At 43.9% G+C, this 12,585-nt stretch overlaps 1 protein-coding gene across 3 annotated transcripts in view; it reads right to left on the bottom strand.

Moving 5' to 3' along the window:
• The window catches only part of pkp3a (plakophilin 3a), a 32,133-nt gene that overhangs the window by 7,392 nt on the left and 12,156 nt on the right, over nucleotides 1-12,585 (bottom strand). For all 3 annotated transcript variants that reach the window (XM_063197150.1, XM_063197151.1, XM_063197149.1), the window contains 6 exons: nucleotides 11,019-11,142; nucleotides 8,046-8,250; nucleotides 3,088-3,262; nucleotides 2,239-2,356; nucleotides 861-1,025; nucleotides 1-173 (listed from right to left, as the gene is read on the bottom strand). The exon at nucleotides 1-173 is cut by the window's left edge and continues 10 nt beyond it. In XM_063197150.1, the coding sequence (XP_063053220.1) occupies nucleotides 1-173; nucleotides 861-1,025; nucleotides 2,239-2,356; nucleotides 3,088-3,262; nucleotides 8,046-8,250; nucleotides 11,019-11,142 (960 nt within the window). The remainder of the gene's footprint in view (nucleotides 174-860; nucleotides 1,026-2,238; nucleotides 2,357-3,087; nucleotides 3,263-8,045; nucleotides 8,251-11,018; nucleotides 11,143-12,585) is intronic.

The raw sequence follows: 12,585 nt of genomic DNA, 5'->3' as shown, positions 1-12,585 counted from the left end.
CCGGCGGTGATGTTTTGCAGGGCGCCGGACGAGGCCTCGCGTGTGGCACGGTTGATCTCACACTTCTGCAGCACACGGTTGTACAGGCCTACCACGTTGGGGTGCCACAGCCACTCGATGCCCTTGGGGATCTTCGCCACCTCCTTGAAGGTCGTCAGGTCCTGGTTCTGCCTCTGAGGAGGTAACAGAGGACTTGCATTTAGATCTAGTCTTTAGATTTAGATTTGGTAAACATTGACACACACATACTATATCAACCGCTCATATGCTACTGCTCACTTATGTTACAGCAATAGGCACATATTCACATATAGCCCTAAAGTGCTCAAATATTCAAATAGGAATATAGGAATTCATTTATCCATCAAGCATGTACATGCTGGGTTAGACATGTACAGTAGGATGGAATGCTGCTAACAGACTTTGCATGGGGGGGGTCAATGAAAGTTTTCAGTGAACTGCCTGAGCAAACATAAATTACACTTCAGTGCTCATGGCTTTATCGCCCACGGCCTTTGTCACACACTACTTTTCTGATTTAATTTTCTCCTATTTTGCCAGATAGCATTTCAACCCTGCGTTCTTCTTTACAGGTAGATTCACTTACAAAGTTTGGTTGGGCAGGAAGGAACCCCATCCCTCAAAATCTTTGTGCATTAAAAACAAAATTAAGGCTATACTACTAATAATTAAGGCTAATGTACACAACTATTCCTTGTTTATTGGGGGACGGGGCACTCTTCTTAGCCGCAGAGCCAAAGGGGACGGCTGAAGTATTTGCATTTGTATTCGCTGCGCGATGTCAATGTCATGTAAAAATGCTGAATTGAGCTTTGTGTAAACTTCCAAATGTGACGTACATTCTTGGCCTTCTTGCTATTGGGGGTATAGCAGCCCATGGCCTCGGCCGTGGAGATCTCCTGCCCCCTGGTGGGGCCCTCCAGCCGCATCAGGGCGGAGGGGGGCATCTCGCTGTACAGCTGGTATGAGAGGTTCCTCAGGACACACATCGCATTCTCCACTCCCTGAGGACATTACATTTCATGACATTACATTACATATTACATAACATTAACATACATTACATGTTACATCACATTAGATTACATTTCATGGCATTACATAACATTATATGAGACAACATTTAGGATACTGCTTTAAGGGGGCAGCACGAATTTGAGCCTTGACAGTACTAGGACTTCTTACGGTGGTGTACCTGTATATAATTCTGCCTTTCAGTACCGGCACTTATTTTTTGCCACTTAAAGGTATAATAAACTAATATTAACTAGTCTGACCAAAGTTCAGTCAGCCTTTCAGATAAAAAAAATGTCTATTTCTGGAAATTCAAAATAGCAGAGAAGAGCCACCTGTTCATGTATGATAAGTGCAATTTTCCCAGTCATGATGAATACTCAAAAATTGAATGTGGTGGTAAGTGTTTGTGGAAAAGGTAACATTTTCTGGAAATAAGCTAAAAAATATTGTGTAAATATTGTGCACCTTTAAAACACTGATATAGCAGATGCTTTTGTCCAAAGAAACACACAAATGCGGAAATACACAGCAACATTCAAAGTATGAGGAGTTACAGGCTACAACAATATGCAAGAACAGCAGTACAGGTACCGACCCTGAGGCATGGCGGACGGGCAGACGGAGAGGGAAAAGGGTGCGGTTAATGAAGACATTATGTGGCACACAGACTAGCACTCAAACAGAACAGAGCTTTGTTTCACACCCACAGACATGCAAACACACACACACACACACACACACACACACACACACACACACACACACACACACACACACACACACACACACACACACACACTGCTCAAACAAATTTGTTGGTGATACTGCATATTAGTGTTGGCGATACTGCGTCAGTGCCAATGAATGAAGGCTGTTTGAATATGGATTTTTATACATTCACACATACAGGACACACACACACACACACACACACACACACACACACACACACACACACACACACACACACACACACACACACACACACACACACAAACACACACAAAATGTAGTGTTTTAGTGTCTCTGACCATTAGTCTCTCATCTCAAACACCTCAAAGAGGATTTTGGGTGTAGGATTCTTACATTACTTCTACGTTACTTCTACGTTACCTTCTCCTCCACTCTGCTGTCATTAAGAGGATTCTTACATTATTTCTACGTTATTTCTATGTAACTACTACGTCACTACAACGTTACCTTCTCCTCCACTCTGCCGTCGTCCAGGGTGCTCTGGATGTATGCCACCAGTGAGTCCACCAGGCCGCAGGTCTCCCTCATCTGCGTCCTGGTCTTCTCGTTCACCGAACTCATATTCCTGAGGAGAGCGGACACACAGTTACCATGGGAAGCATGTGTGTGTGTGTGTGTATGTAGTGTGTGTGTGTGTGTGTGTGTGTGTGTGTGTGTGTGTGTGTGTGTGTGTGTGTGTGTGTGTGTGTGTGTGTGTGTGTGTGTGTGTGTGTGTACATGGATGAACATCACTCATGTTAGTATGTAGATTTACTTTTTGAGAAGAAGATACCGCAAACTCTTGTCCATCGTGCTGAATTTTATTGTTTTGTAAATAAAATTCAGCACGATGGACAAGAGAGTGGGGTATCTTCTTCTCAGAAAGTGATCTTGCACCCGCTACCTGCACCTCGAAACCTCTGGTGTGCGTTGGTTTCCTCTTTCAAAAGTATGATTTACACAATGTCTACTGCACGCTTCAGGTGTTCATGTGTGGACTCTGAGTGCTCCCTAAGATAACCTTTCCACTCCCTGTTGCTCTAGACACACATTTACGCACGCGTGCACACATACATACACGTGTATGAGAAACTGAGAAAAGTTATCTCTCAAGAATGTGGGTTTGGTTGTGTATGTGTATGTGTATGTGTATGTGTATGTGTATGTGTATGTGTATGTGTATGTGTATGTGTATGTGTATGTGTGTGAGTGCGTGCGTGGGTGCGTGAGTGTGAGTGTTTGTGTGTGTGTGTGTGTGTGTGTGTGTGTGTGTGTGTGTGTGTGTGTGTGTGTGTGTGTGTGTCCTGTAGTACGTACCTCAGGCAGCCTGTGGTGTTGCAGAAGATGTCCTTCTCGGACGGGTTCTGCTCGATGAAGTCTGGGTTGTCCATGCCGGACAGGGGCACCAGGATCTTGGAGGTCAGCTCTGTCAGGGTCTCCTTGGCCAACTTCTCCTTCAGGTTGTCCTTGGAGGAAAGGTTCCACAGAATACCTGTAGGAAGCACACACATTAGTAAATGTTACTGCACTCTACACACACACACACACACACACACACACACACACACACACACAGGCAAGCACGCACACACACACACACGCACATAAACACAGATGCACGGACGCATGAATAAGCACAGGGAGAGGGAATGCAAAGGCTTATCATTCAGTAGCACTCAGAGTTCACAGAGTTGAAACAAGAACACCTAGACTTCAACCACTGTCCTTTAATCCTTCGAGATTTACTTAAGCACTTAGAGAAGGCCGGTTTCTGTCAGTGTACCGTCACCTGCCCATAGCTGCGCAATGTGGACCTGATTTGTAATCTGCAGGGAGTGCTCATATAGATGCCTTCCCACACACCCATGCGGTCAATCAGGTAATACCCAGTGGCAGAACAATTGCACACAGGGCCCCAGGGCAAAACACTGGTAGGGCCCCCCATGTGGCCTGCCATGGTCACAATAGGGCCCCCTACACCAATACAGAAGGGTGTCCAGGGGAAAATGCCCCCACTTAACCCCCCCCCCCTTAGTTCTGCCCCTGGTAACACACAAATGGATGAACATATGCACCTTGTTTGTTTGATTTTTTAAACTTTTTTTAACTTCACATTTTAACCGCTTTTGGTACAGATTTCCAAAAATTAAGTCATTGCATCTTTTTTTCCTGCTTGCGTGTTAGGAGCTATAAGGAAAGACAAGCAAATTAGATCCTTTTGATGTTGCTAAGGACAACAACAAAGTGTGTCATAAAACAAACAAAAAAAGGAACCAAATTGAAGCTCATTTCAACACATGATAGGATTCAAGCCAAGCTAATACCGCAATGCGACTACATTTATACTGTGCATCAGTTATCTACGTGTAATAGTAATCTAACTTCACAATGAGCAGGTAAAAATGTTATGGTTCCGTTTTTGTGAAGCATAAAATGCGATACACTAATGTACCTTCCCTGCCTTGCCTTAAGAAATCCTATGTGCAATCAATTCATTTCCTGAGAGAACAACTATGAATTTGCTCTATCAAGATAGCATCAAAGTTCTACAAACACAATGTTACAGACACAATATCAAATCTATGGCACCTTTTATTGCTTCAGGACGTTTTCCTTAAAAAATACAGTGCTGGTGTGGGCACGCTCGAAAGACTTGCGTGAGTCACCCTTACGGGCAATGATCCTATGGTGTGTGTTTTAGCATGCCCTCGCTCTAACAACGCACCCTTTAACTACAATACATTAACACATGCAACCCACATAGCAACCACAAGTGCAAGCATTGACAATGTCAGAAATTTTACTTAATTGTCTACTGATAACATCACCACAATAAGTAATAAGAAGAGGAACAGCCTAATATTTCAGTCTGTCTTCATTGTGCTCTCTCTTTCTTTCTTTCTTTCTTTCTCTCTCTCTCTCTCTCTCTCTCTCTCTCTCTCTCTCTCTCTCTCTCCCTCTCTCCCTCTCTCTCTTTCTTTCTTTCTTTCTTTCTCTCTCTCTCTCTCTCTCTCTCTCTCTCTCTCTCTCTATTTCTACATATTCTGACATGCAGAGTAATTTGCTGCGATGCCTAAACAGTCTTGGCCTTGGGTGTGTCTGCTCTGACGAGGGACGAGGGTTGCTCTGCCTCTTTTTCGACCAAGTTCAAGTTCAGACAGCACAGCCATATAACACACCTCTACTGGGCTGGCACACACACAAGCACAACACACACACACACACACACACACACACACACACACACACACACACACACACACACACACACACACACACACACACACACACAAGCACAACACACACACACACACACACACACACACACACACACACACACACACACACACACACACACACACACACACACACACACACACACACACACACAAAGCATTTGCTCACATGGACATGCACGTGTGCATGCACATAAACACACAGGTGCGTACACATGTACACACACACACACACACACACACACACACACACACACACACACACACACACACACACACACACACACACACACACACACACACACACACACACACACACACACACACACACACACACACATGGGCATGCAAATAGCCTTCTCTCTTTTGTCTACACAGCTTCTTTTTTGTTAAAAGAAAAGCGGCGCAGCTTAACAGCACCTGAAAGTGTGATCAATCATTAGAGAGACACGCCCTGGAGGATTACTCAGGGAGCACACGGGAATATCTCAGTTAAAACGGCTCTTTTTATGCATCTGTCTTGGCTTTTCCCACCCCTTTCCTGACGAGCTCACTAACAGTAACAAAGGCAGCTACAGTACCTGCTGATACCTGTTCAAGGCTACATACACACACATACACACGCTTAGTTAAAGTGATACTGTGCCATATTTGGAAATAAACTCATTTTATACCCCTCCTTGAGTGAAATTATTGAGTTTTACCTTTCTTCTGTACTTTCAACTGTTCTCTGAGTATGAGAGTGCAAATTTTACCTCCAAGCTAGCAATTAACATTGCATCTTATGACACCAGTTGGCGGCTAGCTGGTTGTAATGGTTGTGAATACACGAGAAAGGTAAAACTCAGTTATTAAACTCAAGGGGAGGGAGGTGTAATATAAGCTTATTTCTAAAATGGTACAGTATCACTTTAAATGCTCACAGTTAAACACACAGTTGCCACCCCTCACCTCCCTTTTTGGTGGCTGTGTCTACTGTTAACCTCTCTGTGTACAAGTTACCGCTTTAAAAATTAACCACTCTGGCACAGATTCAGACCACACTAGCCTTCTAGGTCTCTGTCCACGTAAACAACAGAGGCACAATGGGGAGCCCAGACAGACGAGTACACTCAGAGACAAAAAAAGATGGAAAAGAGGTAGTGAATTGGGGAAAAAAATAGCTGGTAAATCAGGACTACTAGTAGCGGGATTACACACAAACAACAACCACCATGGGCAGATGAAGTGCTCTGAGACAACAGCCCTGGGAAATGATTTCATTATTATTAGTTACTATGTGTTACTGTCCTTATTAGTTCACTATTTCATAGTTCATCATTTCATTGCATATCCCTTAATATTTTTTGCAAGAACTCAATCAATCAATCAATGAATCAATTTGTCAGGCAAGTTTAGTTTACGATCCGTGCCATTGAGCGCCTTGAGCATCTCATATCACAGAGCACACAGAATAGAATAACCCATATGCTATTCCTGTGTGGTTTTCTCCATCATTCATGTTCTCCATAGCCCATTGTCAGGTTAATTGATGAATAACCGCGTATTACCTCAGGGACTGTAACCGAAACTGTCGACCTAAATAACCCCAAGTGTAGTAGAATGCAATGTTCCTGCACACCTCTGTTGTACAGTAGCGTAGTGTAATGTAAAGTTCCTGTGCTTTTTTCCTCATTGATGATAGCAGGGGCTGTTCACTCATGGAACTTCCTACTAGCCACAATTGGCTAACCCTAACCACGGGACAGTGCAAAATGAATGGGTGTCAATGGAGTTTTTTACCATTATAATTTTTGTGATTTTTTATAATTTTTTGTCCTGAAATATGAATATTAAGTTCGAAGCTAGAAATAATAAGACCCCATTTGAGTAGCGTTTCGATTATTTTGCGCCACTAGATTATTATATACTGGGTCACAAAGCTCAATTTTTATGGGGCCAAACCCATAAACATTAGCACGATGCTAGCGAGTACAGGTTGAAATCTTCTAACCAGCTGTAAAACTACACACCTGAACGATTTGTCAATACAGCCTATTGTTAAACAACAGTCATAGTGCTTAACAGGAATGTTTTGTCGATAATATTTGTGACTGGAAATGGCAGTAGCAATGTATTTAGCATGGGTTCCCCTTTCCATTCCATAAATTTTCCCACATGAAGGACTGGCCNACGCTCGTTACTGCAGAATGCATGCAAAGCTAATTGGCTACAATGGGAACCAATGAGACTGAGCCTTCTCCCCTGTGTTCTAATTTCTCTGCTGATATTCAAGATTAGTGTTACTCAATGGCGGCGCTGCAGAGCATTTAAAAGCCCTTGGGGGGCATTGAGAAGGAAACCAAATGATGTAGCAAGACTTCATTCATTTGAACCCAAAATAAGAGGATGCAGCCTAATAATGGTGTAGAGCACACCTGAATAGCATAACCAAGGTACATAGAAGCATACTGTATATAAAAAGATTATTGTTGTTTTCAGGCTGCACTGTTCTCATCATCTTTATAAAGATGATGTTGGGGGCAGGGGAACGCTGGCAGGCTTATGATGTGATAAGGGAGCGTTTGTTAAAAAGGTTGAGGACCACGGTTCTAGATTAATACGTCTGATAAGTGTACTGTTATCTTATGCAAGGCAATGTTCCTGTGCATTTCCCTAGTCACCAGTGATGCTCTTGGATAAAATATCTGCTAAGTGTATGGTAGTGTTATTTAAAGTAATTTTCCTGTGCATTTGTCCTCACTGGTGATGTTCTAGATCAGGGGTGGGGAACCTATGTCTCGAGGGCCGTTTTATCCAGCCCCCGATATAATTTTAATGTTATGCAGAATCAGTTAAGGGTAGTGTAATAGCCTATATCGTGGTGTACAATAGTGTTACAGTAAAGTAGTGTACAGTAGTATTATGTAATGGAATTTTTCTGTCTGGTTCATGTCCTAACCGGTGATGTTCTAGATAACAACATCTCTTAAGTGAAGCGTAATAGCCTACAATGTGGTGTAATGTAATGCAATGTCCCTGTGCGGTTCGTCTTCTTACCGGTGATATTCTTGCGCAGCTCGTCGTCAGGCTTGTCGAGGGCCTCGATCAGCTTGGGGATGCCACCGGCCTCGATGAGCGCCACCTTGCAGCCCATGTTCTCGTAGATGAGGTTGCGGGCCGCCCCCGTGGCGTAGCGCTGCACCTCCTCGCTGTCGCTGGTGAACAGCTCCACCAGCAGGGGGATGCCTTTCATCTGGTGCACCTGAGTGAGGACACAACAGGAGATTGGGGAATATTATAATCATGTTTTGGTAGCAGAGACCTCATAATAACCTTACTGCCATCAACAAGATTAGAGACAGGTAGCATATGTTAACAACACCCCCGCCAACCACCCCTGCCAATACTGTACGATGCGTGATTGGCAGGATTCCAAGAACTTGGTTGAGTGGTGACAGACAGCAAACCAGACAGACAGCAAACCAGACAGACAGACAGACAGACAGACAGACAGACAGACAGCAAACCAGACAGACAGACAGACAGACAGACAGACAGACAGACAGACAGAGGTTGCAATTCCTGGTCCAACCCCCTTTAGGCGGCAAGGTAAGAAAAGAAGAAAGAGAGATACAGTATAGAACGTAGACAGATAGACAGATAGACAGAGAGGGCAACTAACATCATAGAAGGGAATTATACAGAGAGATCAATAGCCAGAAAGATAGAGGGAGAGAGAGGGGGAAGCATTGAGAGTGAGAGGTAGACACACAGAGACACACGGCAACATCAAAAAAGGAGAAGAAAAGATGAGGAAACAGACGAAGGACACGTCAGTCTAAATTTATTGCAAACATTCTTGCTGCTGACTTTCAGGTGAGCATCGCATTGAACCGACTTGCTGTTTTGGCATCCCGACAAAAGAACGTCCTGCGCTTCGCTTATGTCCCGGGCTGCTAAGAGCGCCTCTGGCTATGGTGGTCGGGTCAATTATGTGCATGTTTGGGATGCCTCGAGTGAAGAGCGGGGCGTCACCTCGTCAGGCACAGCACAGGGCTGTCATGTGAGGCCAGCCACTCTCCACTCTCCAGTCCATCACCATTCCAATCTCTCACTGACAAACAAGCACGTCGTCTCCCTTCCACTGTGCCCACACACGCCTCGGCAGAGAGCGAAAGGAGAGGGGCTTTCTCTTATTCTCTGTCTGTCTGTCTGTCTGTTTCTCTGTCTGTCTCGCTCTATTCTCCCTCTCTTCCTTTCTCTTCCCCCATGCGTTCTTTCCTTCCTTTTCTTTTCTTTATTTCTTTTTTTCTTTCCTTTCCTTTCCTTTCCTTTCCTTTCCTTTCCTTTCCTTTCCTTTCCTTTCCTTTCCTTTCCTTTCCTTTCCTTTCCTTTCCTTTCCTTCCCTTTCCCATCTCTCTCTCTCTCTCTCTCTCTCTCTCTCTCTCTCTCCCTCTCTCTCTCTCTCTCTCTCCCTCCCTGATTCCCCCATCAAACAAACCAGAAGTCAATTAGCAATGGAATCTAAGTGGAGCTTAAAGACTCTGAGGGGAGCCCTTTACTTGTTGGGTGTTGTTGTTGCTGCCAGCAGAAGTACAGTACTAAAGGTTTTGATGACAGTGATTGCATTGTTATAAACTTGACCACAGAGCTGGGGACATTGCTTGGCGAGAATGACGAGCACCCCGCAGAATTCCTTAATGACAACTTGGTGCTTTAATTGTTTGGCTTTGCTCACTACAGGGCAAGTCGCAGCCTGGTGTGTTATGTGCTTCGCATAGTTCAGACAGAGTGAGCGAGTGAGTGAGTGAACATCGTTGAGAGAAGGAGTCACGTCGTCTAGCCTTTGCTTGGGTTACCTCCGCTTGGTCTGATACAAAAATAGACACAATTGCTACGTTTACATGACGGTTTTAATTCAGAATTAATAATTCAGAATTAAATAGTTCAGTCGAATTTACTTTGATCTTTCGTTTAATTCTGAATTAAGAAGTGTTTACATGACGCTTTCAAAGTGGAATTAAGATTTATTCAGAATTAAAGTGAGTTAATTCGGAATTAAAATCGTCATGTAAACGTAGCCACTGACTCAAAACTGACGACAGAATATGACCAGGTGATATTGTTTGTATGTCTGTGATGCTATGTCCTCACAGAGGAAATGACCTCACCAGCCAATTTAATATGCCACTGTTATACATTTCTTGCCATTTGTATTCTTCCTTATAAGAACTGTCACGCATGGGCATACACACACCTATACACCTGACTAAGTTCGTGTGAGGTCAAAATGTACTGTATTACTAAAGGATCTTAGCAATGTCGTAGTACTGTAGCACTATAGTAGTTACGTTTTCAAAGACTATGCATAGTTTCCATAAGTGAGTGAGCATGGGTGAGTGAGGGGGTTAAGTGAGTGTCTGTCTCCCCCACCCCCTTGCTCCGCCAACTCTTCTAGTCCAACCCAAAAATAGACACACTGACACACTCAAAACTCAGAACAGAATATGATGACTAGGCAAATGTTTTTTTTCTACTTCAAAATATCTGTATTTTGGGATTTTTTTACTATTTAATTTTACCTCACTAGTTAACTTAACCTCAACAGTCCATTTAAAAGTCTTTTTGTCTGAGCGTAGTGACTCAGAATGACCTCTCCTGACAGCACATCCACTTACTGAACATGACTCTGATCTGATCTGATGGAATATGATAAGGTCTCGAGAACAAGTCATTGTGCTGACTCTTAAAACGGTAGGGGGAAACACTACTACGTTAAACAGGGAATTAAAATGTGTCATCCCTCCTGCGTTTTTTGGGAGAAGCGCTGTCACCAAGGAAACTTAAGACAAGATTCACTGTTACGCAAGAGGAAGTGAGTTACAGACGACTCGTCATAGCCAGGCAAACAGAATTGCTTTCTGATTTTCCTTTAAATTCCTTTTCCTCAAAATAAAACAATAGCTTTAGTGCTGGTGTTTGTTTATTGTAAAACATGACATAGTGAGTGTTGAAGTAGGCTCTCCTTACCTCAGCCTTGGCATCGTTGTTGTGGTAGCACTCGTGCTGAATGTAGGCAGCCCCCAGCATCTGCAGAGCAGGATCGCTCATCTCCAGGTAGCTCAGGGCTGTAGGCATGTCCAAGGTGTTGAGCCTGGGGGGGGGCGGAGAGAGAGAGAGAGAGAGAGAGAGAGAGAGAGAGAGAGAGAGAGAGAGAGAGAGAGAGAGAGAGAGAGAGAGAGAGAGAGAGAGAGAGAGAGAGAGAGAGAGAGATAGGGAGAGAGATAGGGAGAGAGTACCAGTGTCAACAATCGAGTGAACAATGGACTCATACCTTCATTTGGTTTTGTACGTTATCCATTTATTCTGTGTCTATATGACTGTATCTTGTAGTGTTGCTGGCTGTGGCTGGCTGTGTTTTATGTAATAAAGGACATAGTGTAAATAGTGAATCTCCACATGACTGTGTGCCTATTTGTATTCCTGTGTCCACCTCTCTCTCACACATCCGCACAAACACTCTCTCATTCTTTCACCCTTTCCACCACTCTCGCTTAATCTCTCTCTCTCTCTCTCTCTCTCTCTCTCTCTCTCTCTCTGTCAGACTCTCTCACTCTCTGTCTCTCTCGTGTGAAAGGAGAGTGACGTGTCGCAGACACACCCAAACTAGTCCTGTCACTTTCCACCCCTTCTAGCTTGTGAACACATGCAGCCACACACACACACACACACACACACACACACACACACACACACACACACACACACACACACACACACACACACACACACACACACACACACACACACACACACTCACACACTCACACACACAAGCCACCATGTTTTCATTACTTTAACCACCATTTAAATGTGTTGAAAAAACAGTATTAGTGTCTCTCTGTTCGGCTGCCTAATACTTAATGGTAGGGTTACACTGCCCTTTGCACAGTACAGCTAAAAGGACTTGAGTGTACACATTACTGATTAGTTTGTGTTGTGTGTTTGGCTGTGAGTGCGTGGGTGGGTCTGGGTTTCTCCACATATAGGCACCATATGTGCCCACTAATGTAGAAAACAAGGTCAGGAGGTCAGAAAGAGACCACTAAACCAACCACAGCTTTAGCAGAGTGCAAAAACATAAGCTGACTTGAAAAGCTCTTGAAAACCCTTGTCCATTAAGAGCACCAATCATCTCACTTACTAAACATGTGCTCTCTGAACTCTTCTTTCTGCAGCCTCTCTAGACTGTAATATTTGTTTTCCTCCACTGCAAGTTGCTTCTAATACGTATAACATTTACTTCAAGTGTAATGTCCACATTTGCCACATTTGAGTTTAGCACTGTGAGTTAGTAGGAGGTCCACACTGTGGACAGTTATGTGTTGTACATGTAATTGCCATGTGTGAGCATGTGGGAGGTGTTGTTTCTGCACACATACTGTACGTGTGTGTTGTTTCCATATGTCCCACGTTACAGTGTGTGTGTGTGTGTGTGTGTGTGTGTGTGTGTGTGTGTGTGTGTGTGTGTGTGTGTGTGTGTGTGTGTGTGTGTGTGTGTGTGTGTGTGTGTGTGTGTGTGTGTGTGTGTGTGTGT

This window comes from Engraulis encrasicolus, chromosome 4, assembly GCF_034702125.1.
Source record: "Engraulis encrasicolus isolate BLACKSEA-1 chromosome 4, IST_EnEncr_1.0, whole genome shotgun sequence".
Taxonomy (NCBI): domain Eukaryota; kingdom Metazoa; phylum Chordata; class Actinopteri; order Clupeiformes; family Engraulidae; genus Engraulis; species Engraulis encrasicolus.
Note: the sequence above shows the minus strand (reverse complement) of the source record. Positions and strands in the feature narration are given on the sequence as shown.